This window comes from Camelina sativa, chromosome 11 (genome assembly GCF_000633955.1).
Source record: "Camelina sativa cultivar DH55 chromosome 11, Cs, whole genome shotgun sequence".
NCBI lineage: Eukaryota > Viridiplantae > Streptophyta > Magnoliopsida > Brassicales > Brassicaceae > Camelina > Camelina sativa.
In genome coordinates, this window is record NC_025695.1 from 38,046,021 (window position 1) to 38,060,130 (window position 14,110).

At 30.2% G+C, this 14,110-nt stretch overlaps 1 protein-coding gene across 2 annotated transcripts; it reads right to left on the reverse strand.

Annotated features, from left to right (window-relative positions):
- On the reverse strand, window positions 10,492-14,101 carry LOC104725453. 2 transcript variants are annotated; one of them, XM_010444121.2, is made up of 10 exons: window positions 13,955-14,101; window positions 12,809-13,610; window positions 12,609-12,738; window positions 12,121-12,521; window positions 11,943-12,023; window positions 11,766-11,864; window positions 11,450-11,611; window positions 11,234-11,320; window positions 11,035-11,106; window positions 10,492-10,932 (listed from the first exon to the last, which is right to left on the reverse strand). In XM_010444121.2, the coding sequence occupies exons 2-10, from the start codon at window positions 13,541-13,543 to the stop codon at window positions 10,645-10,647; spliced, it is 2,055 nt and encodes a 684-aa protein (XP_010442423.1). In that variant the 5' UTR covers window positions 13,544-13,610; window positions 13,955-14,101; the 3' UTR covers window positions 10,492-10,644. The 2 variants fall into 2 exon arrangements, with proteins under 2 accessions (XP_010442423.1, XP_010442424.1); XM_010444122.2 differs by having other exon boundaries at window positions 10,645-10,932; window positions 12,809-13,607.

A 14,110-nucleotide genomic window follows, 5' to 3' on the forward strand; every position in this document is an offset into this window, starting at 1 on the left:
ATATTTTATACAGTGCAAAAGTAATTGGAAGGTCTAGAAGAGCTATTCTCTTGAATTCCAAAGACATCAAATTTATAATTATCGATGTCTAGTGTTCTCCAAAGTCTCAAAGAAACTCATGGAGTTTTAATGACATTTTGTCTTAATAAAATTATTATGTTGAGACTGTAAATAAATATGGTATTGCAAGTTCGACCATATTAGACACATGCATGTATATGATTATATCATGCAAAAAAAAATATGACAAAATGATAGTAAATATGAAATTCCCTAATGCTTCAAGCATAGCATTACCGGTCAAGTCATCCCGATCATTTATCGATATTAAAAATTATTGAGAATTTGTTTGGAGAAACAAATAGTTCTTTTAAAAGTATTGCATGCCTCCATGAAGTTGTAAGCACTACACTTCAATTCAGATAACATCTAATTTCTGTTAAATTTATATTAGTTTATTTAAATTTGTTTCAATTTTTATTTATTTTTTATGGAGTCGATGATTATATACCTCCTCCTTAATTCTGTAGGAGGTATATGCCTCCAGGATCATATAATATTGGCCCATTCACCATCCTTTTAAATTAACAATCCCATTGTTTATATATGATGATTTGATTTCTTTGATAGATCTCCAAATCAAACCCCAAATATAACCGATCTAAAAATAAGATTCGGTCAAAGGTGAATGAACATAAAATTCATCATCTTGAGAGGGGGTGATACTAATCTCATCTCTTATAAGGATCTAAGATGATAGACATAACCGAATTCGTTATGTTGTTGATCCTAAAGTTGGATTCAGTACGAGATGAATGAACTCCAGGAGTTATCATCTCAAGGGGGAGAAGTAAAAGAACCACACATCAACAATAAGTCGACAAACTTTGGTGAATTTGACATCCCACATCCACAATAAGTCGATAAACTTTGGTGAATTTGACACTCCATAGTGATATAATTATGGTGAAGTCATATCCTATAGTTTATTACATATATATGTCACATGTGGTAAAGTGAAACATCCATGATGTTCACTCTTGAAATGAGCTATGATGAATCGTTCATAGTGCAACTCCAAGAGATTGCAAAATGGTTCTTGGTGATTTAATCTCCATGTCAAAACATGGAACATGCAGTTTTGCATGTAGTCAATACTATATATGAGACCAAAAATTTATAAAAAAATATTTCTCCCATGTTTTATATTCATGGTTGGAGATCAAATATTTCTCATTTTGAATCTTATGGGTGTGTGATATATATTTTAAAATGCTCCTCCACACCGCATAACGATATCATCCACAGAGGATGAAATATAGAGAGGCAGGAGATGAGTCTCCGCTCTAATAATGTTAAAGTCATCTTATGAGAGATGTGCCTATTGCAAAATTTGCATATCATCATGTTAGATGATAAAGTTCCCAATCATTATCGGAGAATCATCAAATAGTTTTGTATCTTTGGACAAATGAATCTAATGAATATGAACTTGAAAGTTCAAAAGTTCAACAGATCACTATTCAAAATAGATATTGCAAATCAAATGCAAAAAACTGATGGATGAGACTTCATATAATTATTGATCCTCACATAAATGAATATGAACTTGTAGTTCTGAGAAATCTCACATCCTATCAAGAAATTATCCAATAAAAATATGTCTCTAAAGGATGACATACAAGTCTATGACACATAAGAAACGTGATAGACTACTTTGGTTCCTAAGATAAATAAAATCCTCGAAAAAAAGGAGCAAATTAAAAAGAGGATTATATTCTTGAAAGAGGAGAAAATGAACTCCTAAAGAGGAGTAAATAGACTCTTTAATAAGAGCTAATAGACTCCTAGAGAGGAGCACATAAACTCCTAAAGAGAGCAAGATACTTCTCAAGAGGAGTAGAGAAACCGATTGATATGGTTAATAACGAAATCAGGTACCTGAATAAAATTATTTATATAATGATTAAAGAGATCTTGATTAACCATGTCACTACGGGAAATATGGAACCAAAGACATACATGTCGACAATAAAATGATATAGCGCAAATGTGATTAATGAGGATCATAAATCTCTGCTCTGTGAGCATATATATATATATATATATATATATATATATATATATATTGGCCAATAAAAGAGGTAGTCAAATAAACTCGTATGAAAACGGGTAATTTTTGGACTAGTGGTCCAAGTATCAAAAGGGTATAATAATATATAACAAAATATTGTGTCGTGCCATGTTTTGTTAAAATACCCTATCAAATAAAATGGATACTATATTAATGACTTGAAATATGCCTCATGGGATACTTGAAGAGCTTATTCCGAAAGATATATGAATATATGATATCATAATTATGTTTTCGAGAACTCATAACAGTGATGATTTTGAACATCATCAAAACTCTTGAAGAGTTATTTAGAATAAAAGATCTTGGAAAGACAAATATGTCTCCAGATATTCCAAACGAAACATCTATCAAAATAGATGTTATACTAATCACTTCTAAAGGAAGTCATATATATATATAGATATAGTCATATAAGATCATATATAAATGCTGACAAGCATTTATATATTTTATGAATTGTGCATAGCATTTTCTACTAATCTCTTTGCATCATATAACTCATTCTCTATGAGTAGTTTTTGAGATGAGTTCAAACGTATCTTCTATTGCAAAGGTATGATTAACTTGGGCTTAGTATATTTTGGAACCCCCGAGTTTAGTTTAGTTGGTTTTGCAGATGGAGAATTTGTATCGTTTCATTTAAAATATATCGCAAAACAACGACTTCGTGGAGTTTCAGTGACAGACTTTGGTCGTTGCTTGTTCAAGTCATGCCAAAATAGTTGTGCTTCATATGCCATATCAAGAATCCATAATGGTTCAGATGATGCCCAAACGTCAACCAATAGTTACCCGCCTAAGACTGGAGCCTCGTAACATATTGGCAAAGAACTTCAACTGAGGGTTCGATCAACATCAACTAGTTAATGCTTGTTGAGAAGCATTAACAAGAAGCAACTAAATTAGTCACCAAAGGCAACAACACTGTTTGAAGACTGTTGCATATGTCGCCCAAATCAAAGGAAGATACACCAAAAGCGACAAACAAGACATATTCCTCTCTTACGCTCAAGAATTCGAGAAGAATAAGAAATTTGTTAGCAAGTACGTCGAATCAAGTAGCAATGTAGCAGAGTTACTTACGAAGGTGTTTTCTGCTACTTCATTCAGAATGCATCTTCAGAGATCAAATGCATCTTTTGAAGATAATACTTCCAGGGGGAGTAATTTGATGATTCGCGTGCCTGCACTCTTTTTCCCTTCTCATGGTTTTTATCCCATGGGTTTTTCCATGACAAGGTTTTTAATGAAGCAGCAAATAACATGCAAAATATCGATCTCAAAAAAGAATGTCAATGGTGAAGGTCTATCTCTTTAGAAGAATGAAGAGAATGATCGATGTGGATCATCTACGAAAGATATGAAGAAAAGTCTGCTAGTTTCTTCGAAGCAAAGAATGAACAATATAAGTCATCTACGAAATATATGAAGAAAATAAGACTCGTCTGCTCTTACGGGAGATTGTGTCGATGTACTCTTTTTCCCCTATTATGGATTTTATCCTAAATGGTTTGTATAAAGATTTTAACGAGACAGTATGCAATTCATAAACATCGATAAATAATCAAGGGGTAGTGTTATAAACGGATAATTACCGAAGTGATTATCCATCACTTTGATCCTATCTTTTCATATATTTTGTTAATTACTTAGCATAGGAGTAACTTGATGATCAATTTTTTGATAGACTATATATATGTGTTGTACGAGAAGAGAAGTAATAAGAATGAGAAAAAAATTCTTTCACTTACCTCTCGTCCCTTTCCCATAAATATTATAGTATATATAACTATACATACACATATATACACATATATATAATATAATAATATTATATATTTGCGTTATGTTTTATAACATAATTGACAAATATGTGATTGTTTGTTGAATGGAATAATATAAAACCTATACAGTATTTCAATAGACAAATATGTGATTGTTTTCCCTAACAAATGTATTCTAGGGAAAGAAAGTATGTCTAGATTGAAATGACTGATTGAGTTTAAAAAATATTATTACTATAGTTTTCATTATATTGAGTTTAAAATATAACAGACAATATTTTTAAAAAAATTTGGATAAGTTTGGTCAATTTTAGGCAAGACTTGTGCATATGTTTAGGAAAATGTTTGTAAATATGATATAATGTATAGTTTTGTTTTGTTTAGTTTTAATTCAAAGCTAAATTTAGCTGGTCAGTCACACCGTGCATGGGCATTATAAATTTTATAAATAACACATGTTAGTTACTAGAAAATATCTATATTATTATATTTTTCTAAAAGTTTTGTGTGAAATAATTGTACTAATATAAATATCTCCATTATTATTTGATGCATATATTTAACAAATGAAATAGTTAATTTTTTTTGGGTAAATATTAAAGATATATAGCAATATTGTGTATAATGTATAAGAACAATAATCCTATTTATTAATAGTGAAGAAAAGGATGTTGACGTGTCGTCGCAAAAAAACTCGAAGCACACTTTAGCAAATAAACTTTATTAGTTATATTACTAATTAGTTCATGCTATTATAGATTTCAATCAAAATTTATTAAATAAAATAAAAGAATTTGTAGCCATTTTATTTGAATCTATATTATATTTCTTCAGAAAACAAACAAATAAAATTCTTTAAAAGAAATTAATCATTACTCTTGTTTTACTCCTGTTTAAGTCATAACAGCGAGCTTCAACAGCCCTTCTTACCAGTGATTATTTACGGTTCGTAGTTAACAAGCAAATGAGTCACAATGTACACATTTATAATAGTGAGATAATAGAGATAAGAGACAAAGCGTGACGATGATGAAGAGAATAGCAAGAACTATTAGCGCAGACATTTTGCAAGGAAAGAAAGGCTAGTTTTTGTGTTGGAAAAGAAATGAGGATATATCCTCTTTAAATAAAGTGTTTACAAATCTTAAGGATCGTTGTCAAAACAAAAAAAATAAAAATCTTAAGGATCCTTTCACGACATCCAAATTCTTACGTAAAATTGACTAAGGTAATAATGACGCACAACTCACAACTTTATAAACCCCGAATCAACTTTGGAAAATATGTGGGTTGTTATACAATTATATATTTTTATTTTGTCTACTAAAATGACTTATTGATTATTTACGATGCATAGTTAACAAGCAAATGAGTCACAACACACACATTTATCATAACCTATATGTAAAATTCACGACATCCAAATCCATACGTATCTAAGTCTCTCTTTGCTAAGGTAATAATGTCTTACAACTCACAAAGCATCATTACACTTCATAAACCCCGAATCAACTTTGGAAAATATGTGGGTTGTTACGTTATACAATTCAAGTATATATTTTTGGTTTTCTACTAAACTGACTTTTTGATTATCTACGGTTCATAGTTAACAAGCAAATGAGTCACAAACATACATATTTATCATAAACTTTAACAATGTGAAAATGAGGTGGTTATAAAAGAATTTTGATTATTTTTCACAACATACAAATTCTCTCCTAAGTCTCTTTTTACTGAGGTGAGAATGACTCATTAATCTACAAAAGAATAGCACTTGATTAACTTTCCGAATTCTAAAACTACTAGGATCTGACTCGCACTACAGAGCGGACGAATATTTACGGATACATCAATCTGTTTTATTAGAGTATAGCTAATTAAGGTGAATCATATATTTGGGTTGGATAAAATAGTAAAACGTAAAAGGGAATAAATTGGTAATAAAATGAGTTTTGATTAAAAAAAATAACATGAAAACAATAAAAAAAAACATTATCAGTATAAATTATTTAATTAAATATCAGTCATTAGTGTATTAGTTGTGATGAGATAACCTGAAAACAATAAAATAAAAAAAGATTTCAGTATAAATTATAATTCATTTTGATACTCATAATTTTCATCATAATTAGGTAAAATATTTAATGAAATTGTATACATACCCATATCACATAAAAACATGAGTTTGATATAATTACAAAAATTTTATGTTCCTGTAAAATAAAATAACAACATTAATATACATGATAATAATATTGAATTAAAAAAACCTTACAAACACATATATCTAGTTGATAAAAGCTACATGAATTAAACAAATAGCTATCAAAAGTGATTGGAAAAATAGCATGCAAATCCTATTTAATAGATAAGAAAAGCATATTACCTTAAGAGAAGCGGTTTGTTCTGTACACACCTGAAAAAATTATAAGATGGAAGAGATTAGCTACACTATATGTACTAAACAATGAGAATAGTAAATCACTCAATGCAAATTCAAAATAACAAACATAGAAATCATGAATTCTATTATAATATATATACTAGAATTGGACCTGTGCTAGAGCACGGGTTAACATTTATTTTATTTATTTTGTAATTTTTATTTAAGTTATTTGATAAAAATATTAATTTCTGTTTGTTAATTTTATTTGATTTGTTTAGTTTTTAAAATTATATATTATATTTTGATTGTTAATTATATGACTTAATCTACACTATACCACATATTAATTATTTTGTTACAGTATTAATTAATCGATTTAATTAGATACGTCTATTAATCTAATATTCATATTGTTAATAAAATAATGAGATGATATTTTATCCATGTAGCACCGAATTAATGACATTTTAAGTTTCTATTAATATCTACTCAAACATGTCTAGTCATATAACCCGTCGTATGATATTTTAATTCGTTGTACACTGCAGAAAAAACTTTATAAAAATCTAACGATATTTTTAAAATTTAAAATGTTTTAATAAAGTTTTTTTTAGAAATTGAACTACTTATAATATTTGAACTTCTTATAAAGTTTAAATATTATTAATATATTAAACAGTTATAAACATTAAATGTTTTAATAATTGAAATATTAATAATCTTTAAAGTTTTTTAAAAGTTCACAAAATAATGAGATGATATTTTACCCGTGTAGTACCGAATTAATGATATTTTAATTTTCTATTAATATCAACTCAAATATGTACTGCCATATAACCCGTCATGTGATATTTTAATTCGTATATATTATTAAAAATTAAAATGTTTGAATAAATTTTATTATTTTAGAAATTGAAATACTTATAATATTTGAACTTCTTATAAAGTTTAAATATTATTCATATCTTAAACATTTTATAAAAAGATAAATGTTTTAATAATTGAAATATAAATAATTTTTAAAATTTTAATAAAGTTACACATTTGAATTTTTAAAGTTATTAAAAGTTGAAATTCTTTAAAATAAAGAACCATAATAAAATGCATAAATTTTTTAATTTCAATGCCTGATAAATCAAGGTTTCTGCTTATTCGTATTCAGAATCATTTTGGTCTCTTTTTTATTAATATGACTTTGAATATTTGCCTAGTTTTCTTAAGTGATGTAGGGCATTGTATATTTTTTTATTCATCAGTTGAGCAATATATGTCTGTTTTAAAAAATTTATATTACATAATACGCAGAAAAATCATAAATTTTATTAACTAAATATATTAGATAAAAATTTAAAATAATTTAAATATAAAATAAAATAAATGTGAAAGAAGAATCACATATTTTTGTTTTAATTAGGTTGAGAGATTTATTTATCTTTTAAATGTTACCTATAATTGATTCTATAATTAACTAAATCCATACTATCCGTACTTACCAAAAATAGACTAACCCGTATATTATGATACACCTATGTCACAAGTTTATAACAAAAAAATCATAAATATATCTATTATATAGTCTACAAAAAAATGTCGTGTACTTCCGTTTTATTATATAGGGATGAACAACCATAAGAACAAAAAATGAGAAAAATTTAATCTGAAAATGCAAATGATTTATTCCCTGCTATCTATTTATAGGCTAGGAAGAGTTGGCTAATCATTATCACAAATTAGGTGTAATAAGATCATATATATAAAGATTTTTTTGATAAGATCACAACATTATTATATAAAAAAAAGAAACTAATTCAAAACTAAAGATAATTTGATTTGTATGGTAACAACATTAAACTATTTTTATACATTTTGGATAGTAATTCTTTTTTAATTAATTTTCGTCTATTAATTACTGTTTAAAATTTTGGCTATATATCCATACCTAACCCAACTAATGAATCCCCTAACGACATTAGCTAAGGAAATAGTTACATTGATTGCCAAGTTTAAATATTCAGTATTTACATTGATTACCAAGTTTAAATATTTATTATATGAAACTCGAATATTCATGGTAAAGTTTGTTTTCTAATATTACGTTTCACATAATTAATCGCGTGTAAATAGGGATATTACGAAAACTGAAATTAATAACATAGTTACCTAAAAATATGGAAATAAGTTATAGAAATCCACAGTTTTAGAAACATGATAATATTTTCAAGATTAATATTTAATGCTTTATATATATATCCGATAGATATCCAATAAATTCGGATAATCCATATGCTAAATATCTGATTTCTGATTTTGGGTTTGTTAGCAAAATTGATCCAATCCGATTACAAAAGCTACTTCTCTTTTACTAATATAGAGATAGTGTTTCCCAATCTCATCATTCTGGAATGACCTTTGTCTGTTTTTAGGCCCAATTACATTTTATATATTTGCTTTGCTACCTCTATGAAACACTTGCCAATAAAGCCGAAAAAAAGTGGTCAAAATATAATAACATACTAGATTAAGACCCGTTCTAGAGCACGGGTTGAAATTTATTTTATTTATATTGTAATTTTTATATAAAATATAATTTATGTGATTGTTTTTAAAAGATTTTTTTTGATAAAATATTATGCAATAAAATCATACGCTAAATATGATGGCTTGAAAAAAACACATATTTTGTAAGTTTTATATTGTTAATGATTCTAGATAAGTACCCGTGCTATAACACTGATTAAATTTTATTTTATACAAAATTTTGTGTATTTTATATTTTAAAATATAATTTTAATATGTTGTATTAGGTTATATATGTGAAGTTATTTCAACAATGTATATTCTACATCATCATGACTTGAATGTCATTATAAGACATGATTTTGTAAAACTGAATTTAAATATTCAAATTTTGACCAGTTACTCAGTTAATTTTTTTAATTCAATAGATATTATTTCTAAAGAATAATATTACTAAAGCTTGAATATTTTATAGATTGAACAATTTATCTTTGTTTTTAAAAATTCAACTTATGGTATATCCGAAAATAAAACTATTATCATATTATAATAAATAATATGATAATTTATTTGTTTCACAAAATAGACTTATACTAGATTTGGACCCAGACTAGAGCACGGGTTGAAATTCCTTTTAATTATATTATAATTTTAGAATAAAATATAATTTTTTAAAGTTTTTTTGGATAAAACATTATGCAAGAAAATCTAATAAGTTTTATTATGATGGCGTGAAAAAGACACTTATTTTGTAAATTTTCTATTGTTAATTTTGTAATTTTATGAATGAGAAATGGTTATGTTTGTTGTTTGTTTTTATTTTAATTTTCAAACATGTTTGGTGAAAGTTTTTTTAATATGATCCGTGCTTAGGTAAGATTTTATTTTCAACTGCAAAATAAGATCTTGAAAATCACGATTAAGTATGATAAATTGCAAAGATTTTGTTCCTTTTTACGCCTAACAATATATTTTTATGCCTAACAGTATATATTTGGTAACAATATATGGAATACTAAATATTTTATTTTGTAAATTGTATAAATCATTGGAATATTCTCTTTAAGATGATTCTTTGGGATATTCTTAAGTGTATTTATATAGCCCATAGATTACCAATTAATCTATAACCTTTTTTGTAATCAACATATATTTAATATATATAACCTATTTTGTAACCAACTTATAAAAATTATATAGTCTACAAAACTGTAGGTGATTCATCTCTGATGATATACAGTTGTTAGATATAAAAATTTGTTATCTCATCTATGTACCTCACATACACTTATTTGTCAAGCAAAGATTGCTATTGTCAGTATTTATCCAGTTTAAATTAACCTCAAAATTGTAATTGGAAATTTAAAGAGAATATAAGGGTTTTAGAACCTGAGATCCTTTACTGTTTTTACATATGTCATAACTCATAACCAATTGATCCATAACCATACTTGAATGTTATGAGAGGAATATTTCAGTTTTGTTTCTCCTTGATATTCAATTCGGTAGTTTATAGCAATACAATTACAAAGTGGCATGAAAGCCAAGGGAAAACTTGTTCAAGTTTTTTATCATCTGGTTACAATTCTATACTTTTACCCGCCTCTTGAATAAGAACATATTTTTGTTTGGGGATTTCAGTTTGACATCTTCGTTGAACAAAAACATAATTGAAATCTACCAAACAGGCTTCCTTTTCGAGAGCTTTTTGCTCTGTATGAATAAAAGTTATCATAAAAAAGTCAAGTTTAATATCTTGAAACGAAGAGGTACAAAACTTTTCACCATGTTAATATAGTCGAACATTGGCTCTGCCTTTCTCACCATTGCTTCTTTCCCTTTTTCTTTTTCTTGCTGCTACTACTACTAGTGCTACTGGCAGGTGCTGAAGACGGGCTTTCGCTTGCATTATCAAACATACCAGCTTGCACGGCGTTCTGCAACCACTCGTAGAACTCATCCTCTGTCATTGTTTCATCCGGGTTTGTGTTTGGCATTCTCTGGTTTCCTCTTTGTCCTGAAGAACCACTTGTTCCTCGTTTTGACGCTGTTGCGTTCATGTTCACATGGAAGCTCGGCTTGTGGGTGTTTGCTGGACATCTCATTCCCTTCCAACAATTCAAACAAAAAAAACATTCAATCCTTCCAACAAACAAAAACCAAGAAATCTCTTATGGAAATGCCAAAACCAAGCAACTGGTTCTCAGTACCTGACATATATACCACTGAGAAGCTTCATATATTTTGCTGTCTGCACAAACGTAAGCACGCGGCATATCAACCTGCGTTACAACAACAACCCTTTCACATGACTATGGGAAGCATATCAATCAAGTCATCTCATTGTGTACAATTGTCTTCTTGATGATCAACCAGTGCAGATGAAAATGTTTTAGGACAAAATAATACCTTTTGAAACAGCCCGAACAAGACATGCTGAGAAGATTGTTCAACCCAACCATCTCCATCTTTTGCTTGATGGAATTCCTTGCAATCCTTGAGATAAAAAAGCAGAGCTCGCGTAAGTCAGGTAAGTACTATGGATTATACTTCCTCTCAAGAAGTTTCATCATTGGTGTAACATATACGATCTTAAAGATGCATATGGAAAGAGTTGGAAAAAACCTGGCACCATCTTGCTGTAGATTTTGATTTTTTTGTAAGATACCAGGCATGGAGATTGCCACATTTTTTACACGCTATTTGTCTACACTCTCTAAATGCTTCCTCTCCTTCACCTTCTGATCTTCCAAAACCCGAGCCAGAGAAACCGTGTCCTCGAGTCTCCTGGTTTTTGATGAATTACATTAGCAACTTAAAATAAAGACAAAGAGAGAAACATGCCTACTTGTGTACAAGTATGAAGGACGGAAAAAACTGATTTAGCAACAAATATGTATTTCAGAAGATTAATATAACAGCCAGAAAACTACAAACATACCTTTTGAGAAGAATTCTGAAACCTTCGAAGGTAGTTCATTAGTTCTTCCTTCTTCAGTTCATCATCATACGATTTTTGCTTTACAGAATCAAGTAATACCTACAGGCCAGCTAGGGAGATCAGAGATGCAGTGACTACAAACTGATGAAATGCAAAGAAAAAAAAAAAGAACGTTACCTCATATGCATTCTGAAGTTTCTTAAAAGCTTCAGCTGCTCTCTCATTCCCCATATTTTTATCAGGATGGACCAGCATCGCCTAATCATTCACAATGCTTACAAACTCAACACGCGTTTTTGTTGCTAAGAAGTATCCAACAAAAAATTATTTCAAAGAGAGAAATAAACAGCATTACCTTTTTCCTATATTCTCGTTTGACATACGCCATGTCTACATTACCATATCGAGCTAAGCCCAAAGCTGAATAGTGGTCCGCGCAATTCAGCAACCGAGAAACTTCATCTTCAGATGTTAACTCAGAGTCTGTTCCGCTAGTTGACGCGACTCCTGGGCCACGGTCTCCCGGAAAGCCAGGGACGTTTTCAAAAGATGAATCATTTACGGTTGGTCCACCAGCAGTGCTCTGCTGATTTACTTTATTCTTGAAGAAATATATGAGAGCATCGGTTGAGATGAAAGCAAGATTAAAAGCCAAAAGAAGACCTAGCCACCCAACATAACTCTTTGCACTATAGACTGAATACACTGTGATGATAAACAGTGCAATGCGCTCGTGCTTCATCTTGAATGCCAGACCTTTACATCAACGAACACTGCAGTGTTAGCAAAAGAATGCAAGAGAGAATGGTCGTTGCTACAAGATTGAGGTAGGAAGGACTTTACCTCCGAAGAAAAGGAAGAGCAGTGTTGTCCAAAAGCTACCATAGAGCCATAGCAAAACCAAACCAGAAATGGCAAGGGTAACAGACCCAACAACGAAGCCAATGAACAACGACACGAGAACAGTTGCAACCTGTATTTCTCGAATATTTTAGATATGGTTAAAGAGTAAACATATAAGAAATCAAAGTTGAGATTCTTACTGAGATCAGTATAAATTTGGTCATGCCGATCATTGAAAACGCTGAAAAGAGACCACACCACAAGATAGAGAAAAAGGATGCTGTTCCCATCCGAATGAAAGAATCAAAACCCCGGATTGCACAGTCCAACCAAACCAGAGACAGAAGAAGAACTATGCTGCCAAAATGCATAAGCCATCTGAAAACAACCGGGAATACTTGCCGAGTTTTCGTCATAACAAGATCACGGGCTTTATATACTCTTGATTTGACAGAATCAATCAAAGGCCTGTGTCTTTCCATACACTTAGTCATTTCCCTTGATATAGTAGCAGCGGATATCCTCAGTTTCCTAAGTACTGCATTGTACGCTAGCTCAATATTCTCTGACGGGCTGTTCGTGCTCAATATATCTAGCAAGCTTCTCACAACATTCTCGATGTTTTCACGACCAAACGGAATATATCTAGTTTCATCGGTGGTAAACCCTGACTCACTACGAGGTCTCTCACCAGCTAAATCGTTCTCCGAAGCAACAGGCTGATCTATATCCTTAGCGGCCACATTTCTTTCCACAGTTTCAGAAACTGGACTACTTCTTGACTGCTTATCATCCTGGCAATTCTCTTTCAGAACACTCTCAGCCTCACTAGTTTTCCCTTGTCCCTTTGTAGAAAGCAAAGGTTCAGAAGCTTTCTTTCTTTGCTTCGTTTGGTTATCCATTCCATTCTTCTGATGACTTCCTTTCCGAGCCATTACCAACGTATGTAATCACAATCAACTTCTACCACTCAAAAGCTTAAACTTACTCTAACATCCCCTGCTATTGGAGAAGAAGAACTAACCCATATAAGTAAACTAGTTAAATCAAAGTAACCCAAACAAAAGCAAGAAGTGATGAAGTCGACGATGCAGAAACAGAACAAAGCTCAAACCTTTGAATAAAAATACGAAATTGAACAAGATTTTGAAGTAATTNGCAGTTGCAACCTGTATTTCTCGAATATTTTAGATATGGTTAAAGAGTAAACATATAAGAAATCAAAGTTGAGATTCTTACTGAGATCAGTATAAANGTAGTTTATTCAAGAAATTAAGCAAAAGTCACGTGCCCAGAAATCGAATTGAGAGATTGTAAAACAGGGGAATTGCACAGAAGAGGAGTACCTGAAACTGAGATTCCAAACGAATGGCGTAGCGAAGGGCATAGAAGATTCCATGAAGAGAGAGAGAGAGAGAAGTCAATGGTCGAAGAAGAAGGCCCACAACAACAAGTGTGCCCTAAAAGGATCAATTTTTTTTTTTTGGGGGGGGGGGGGGGGG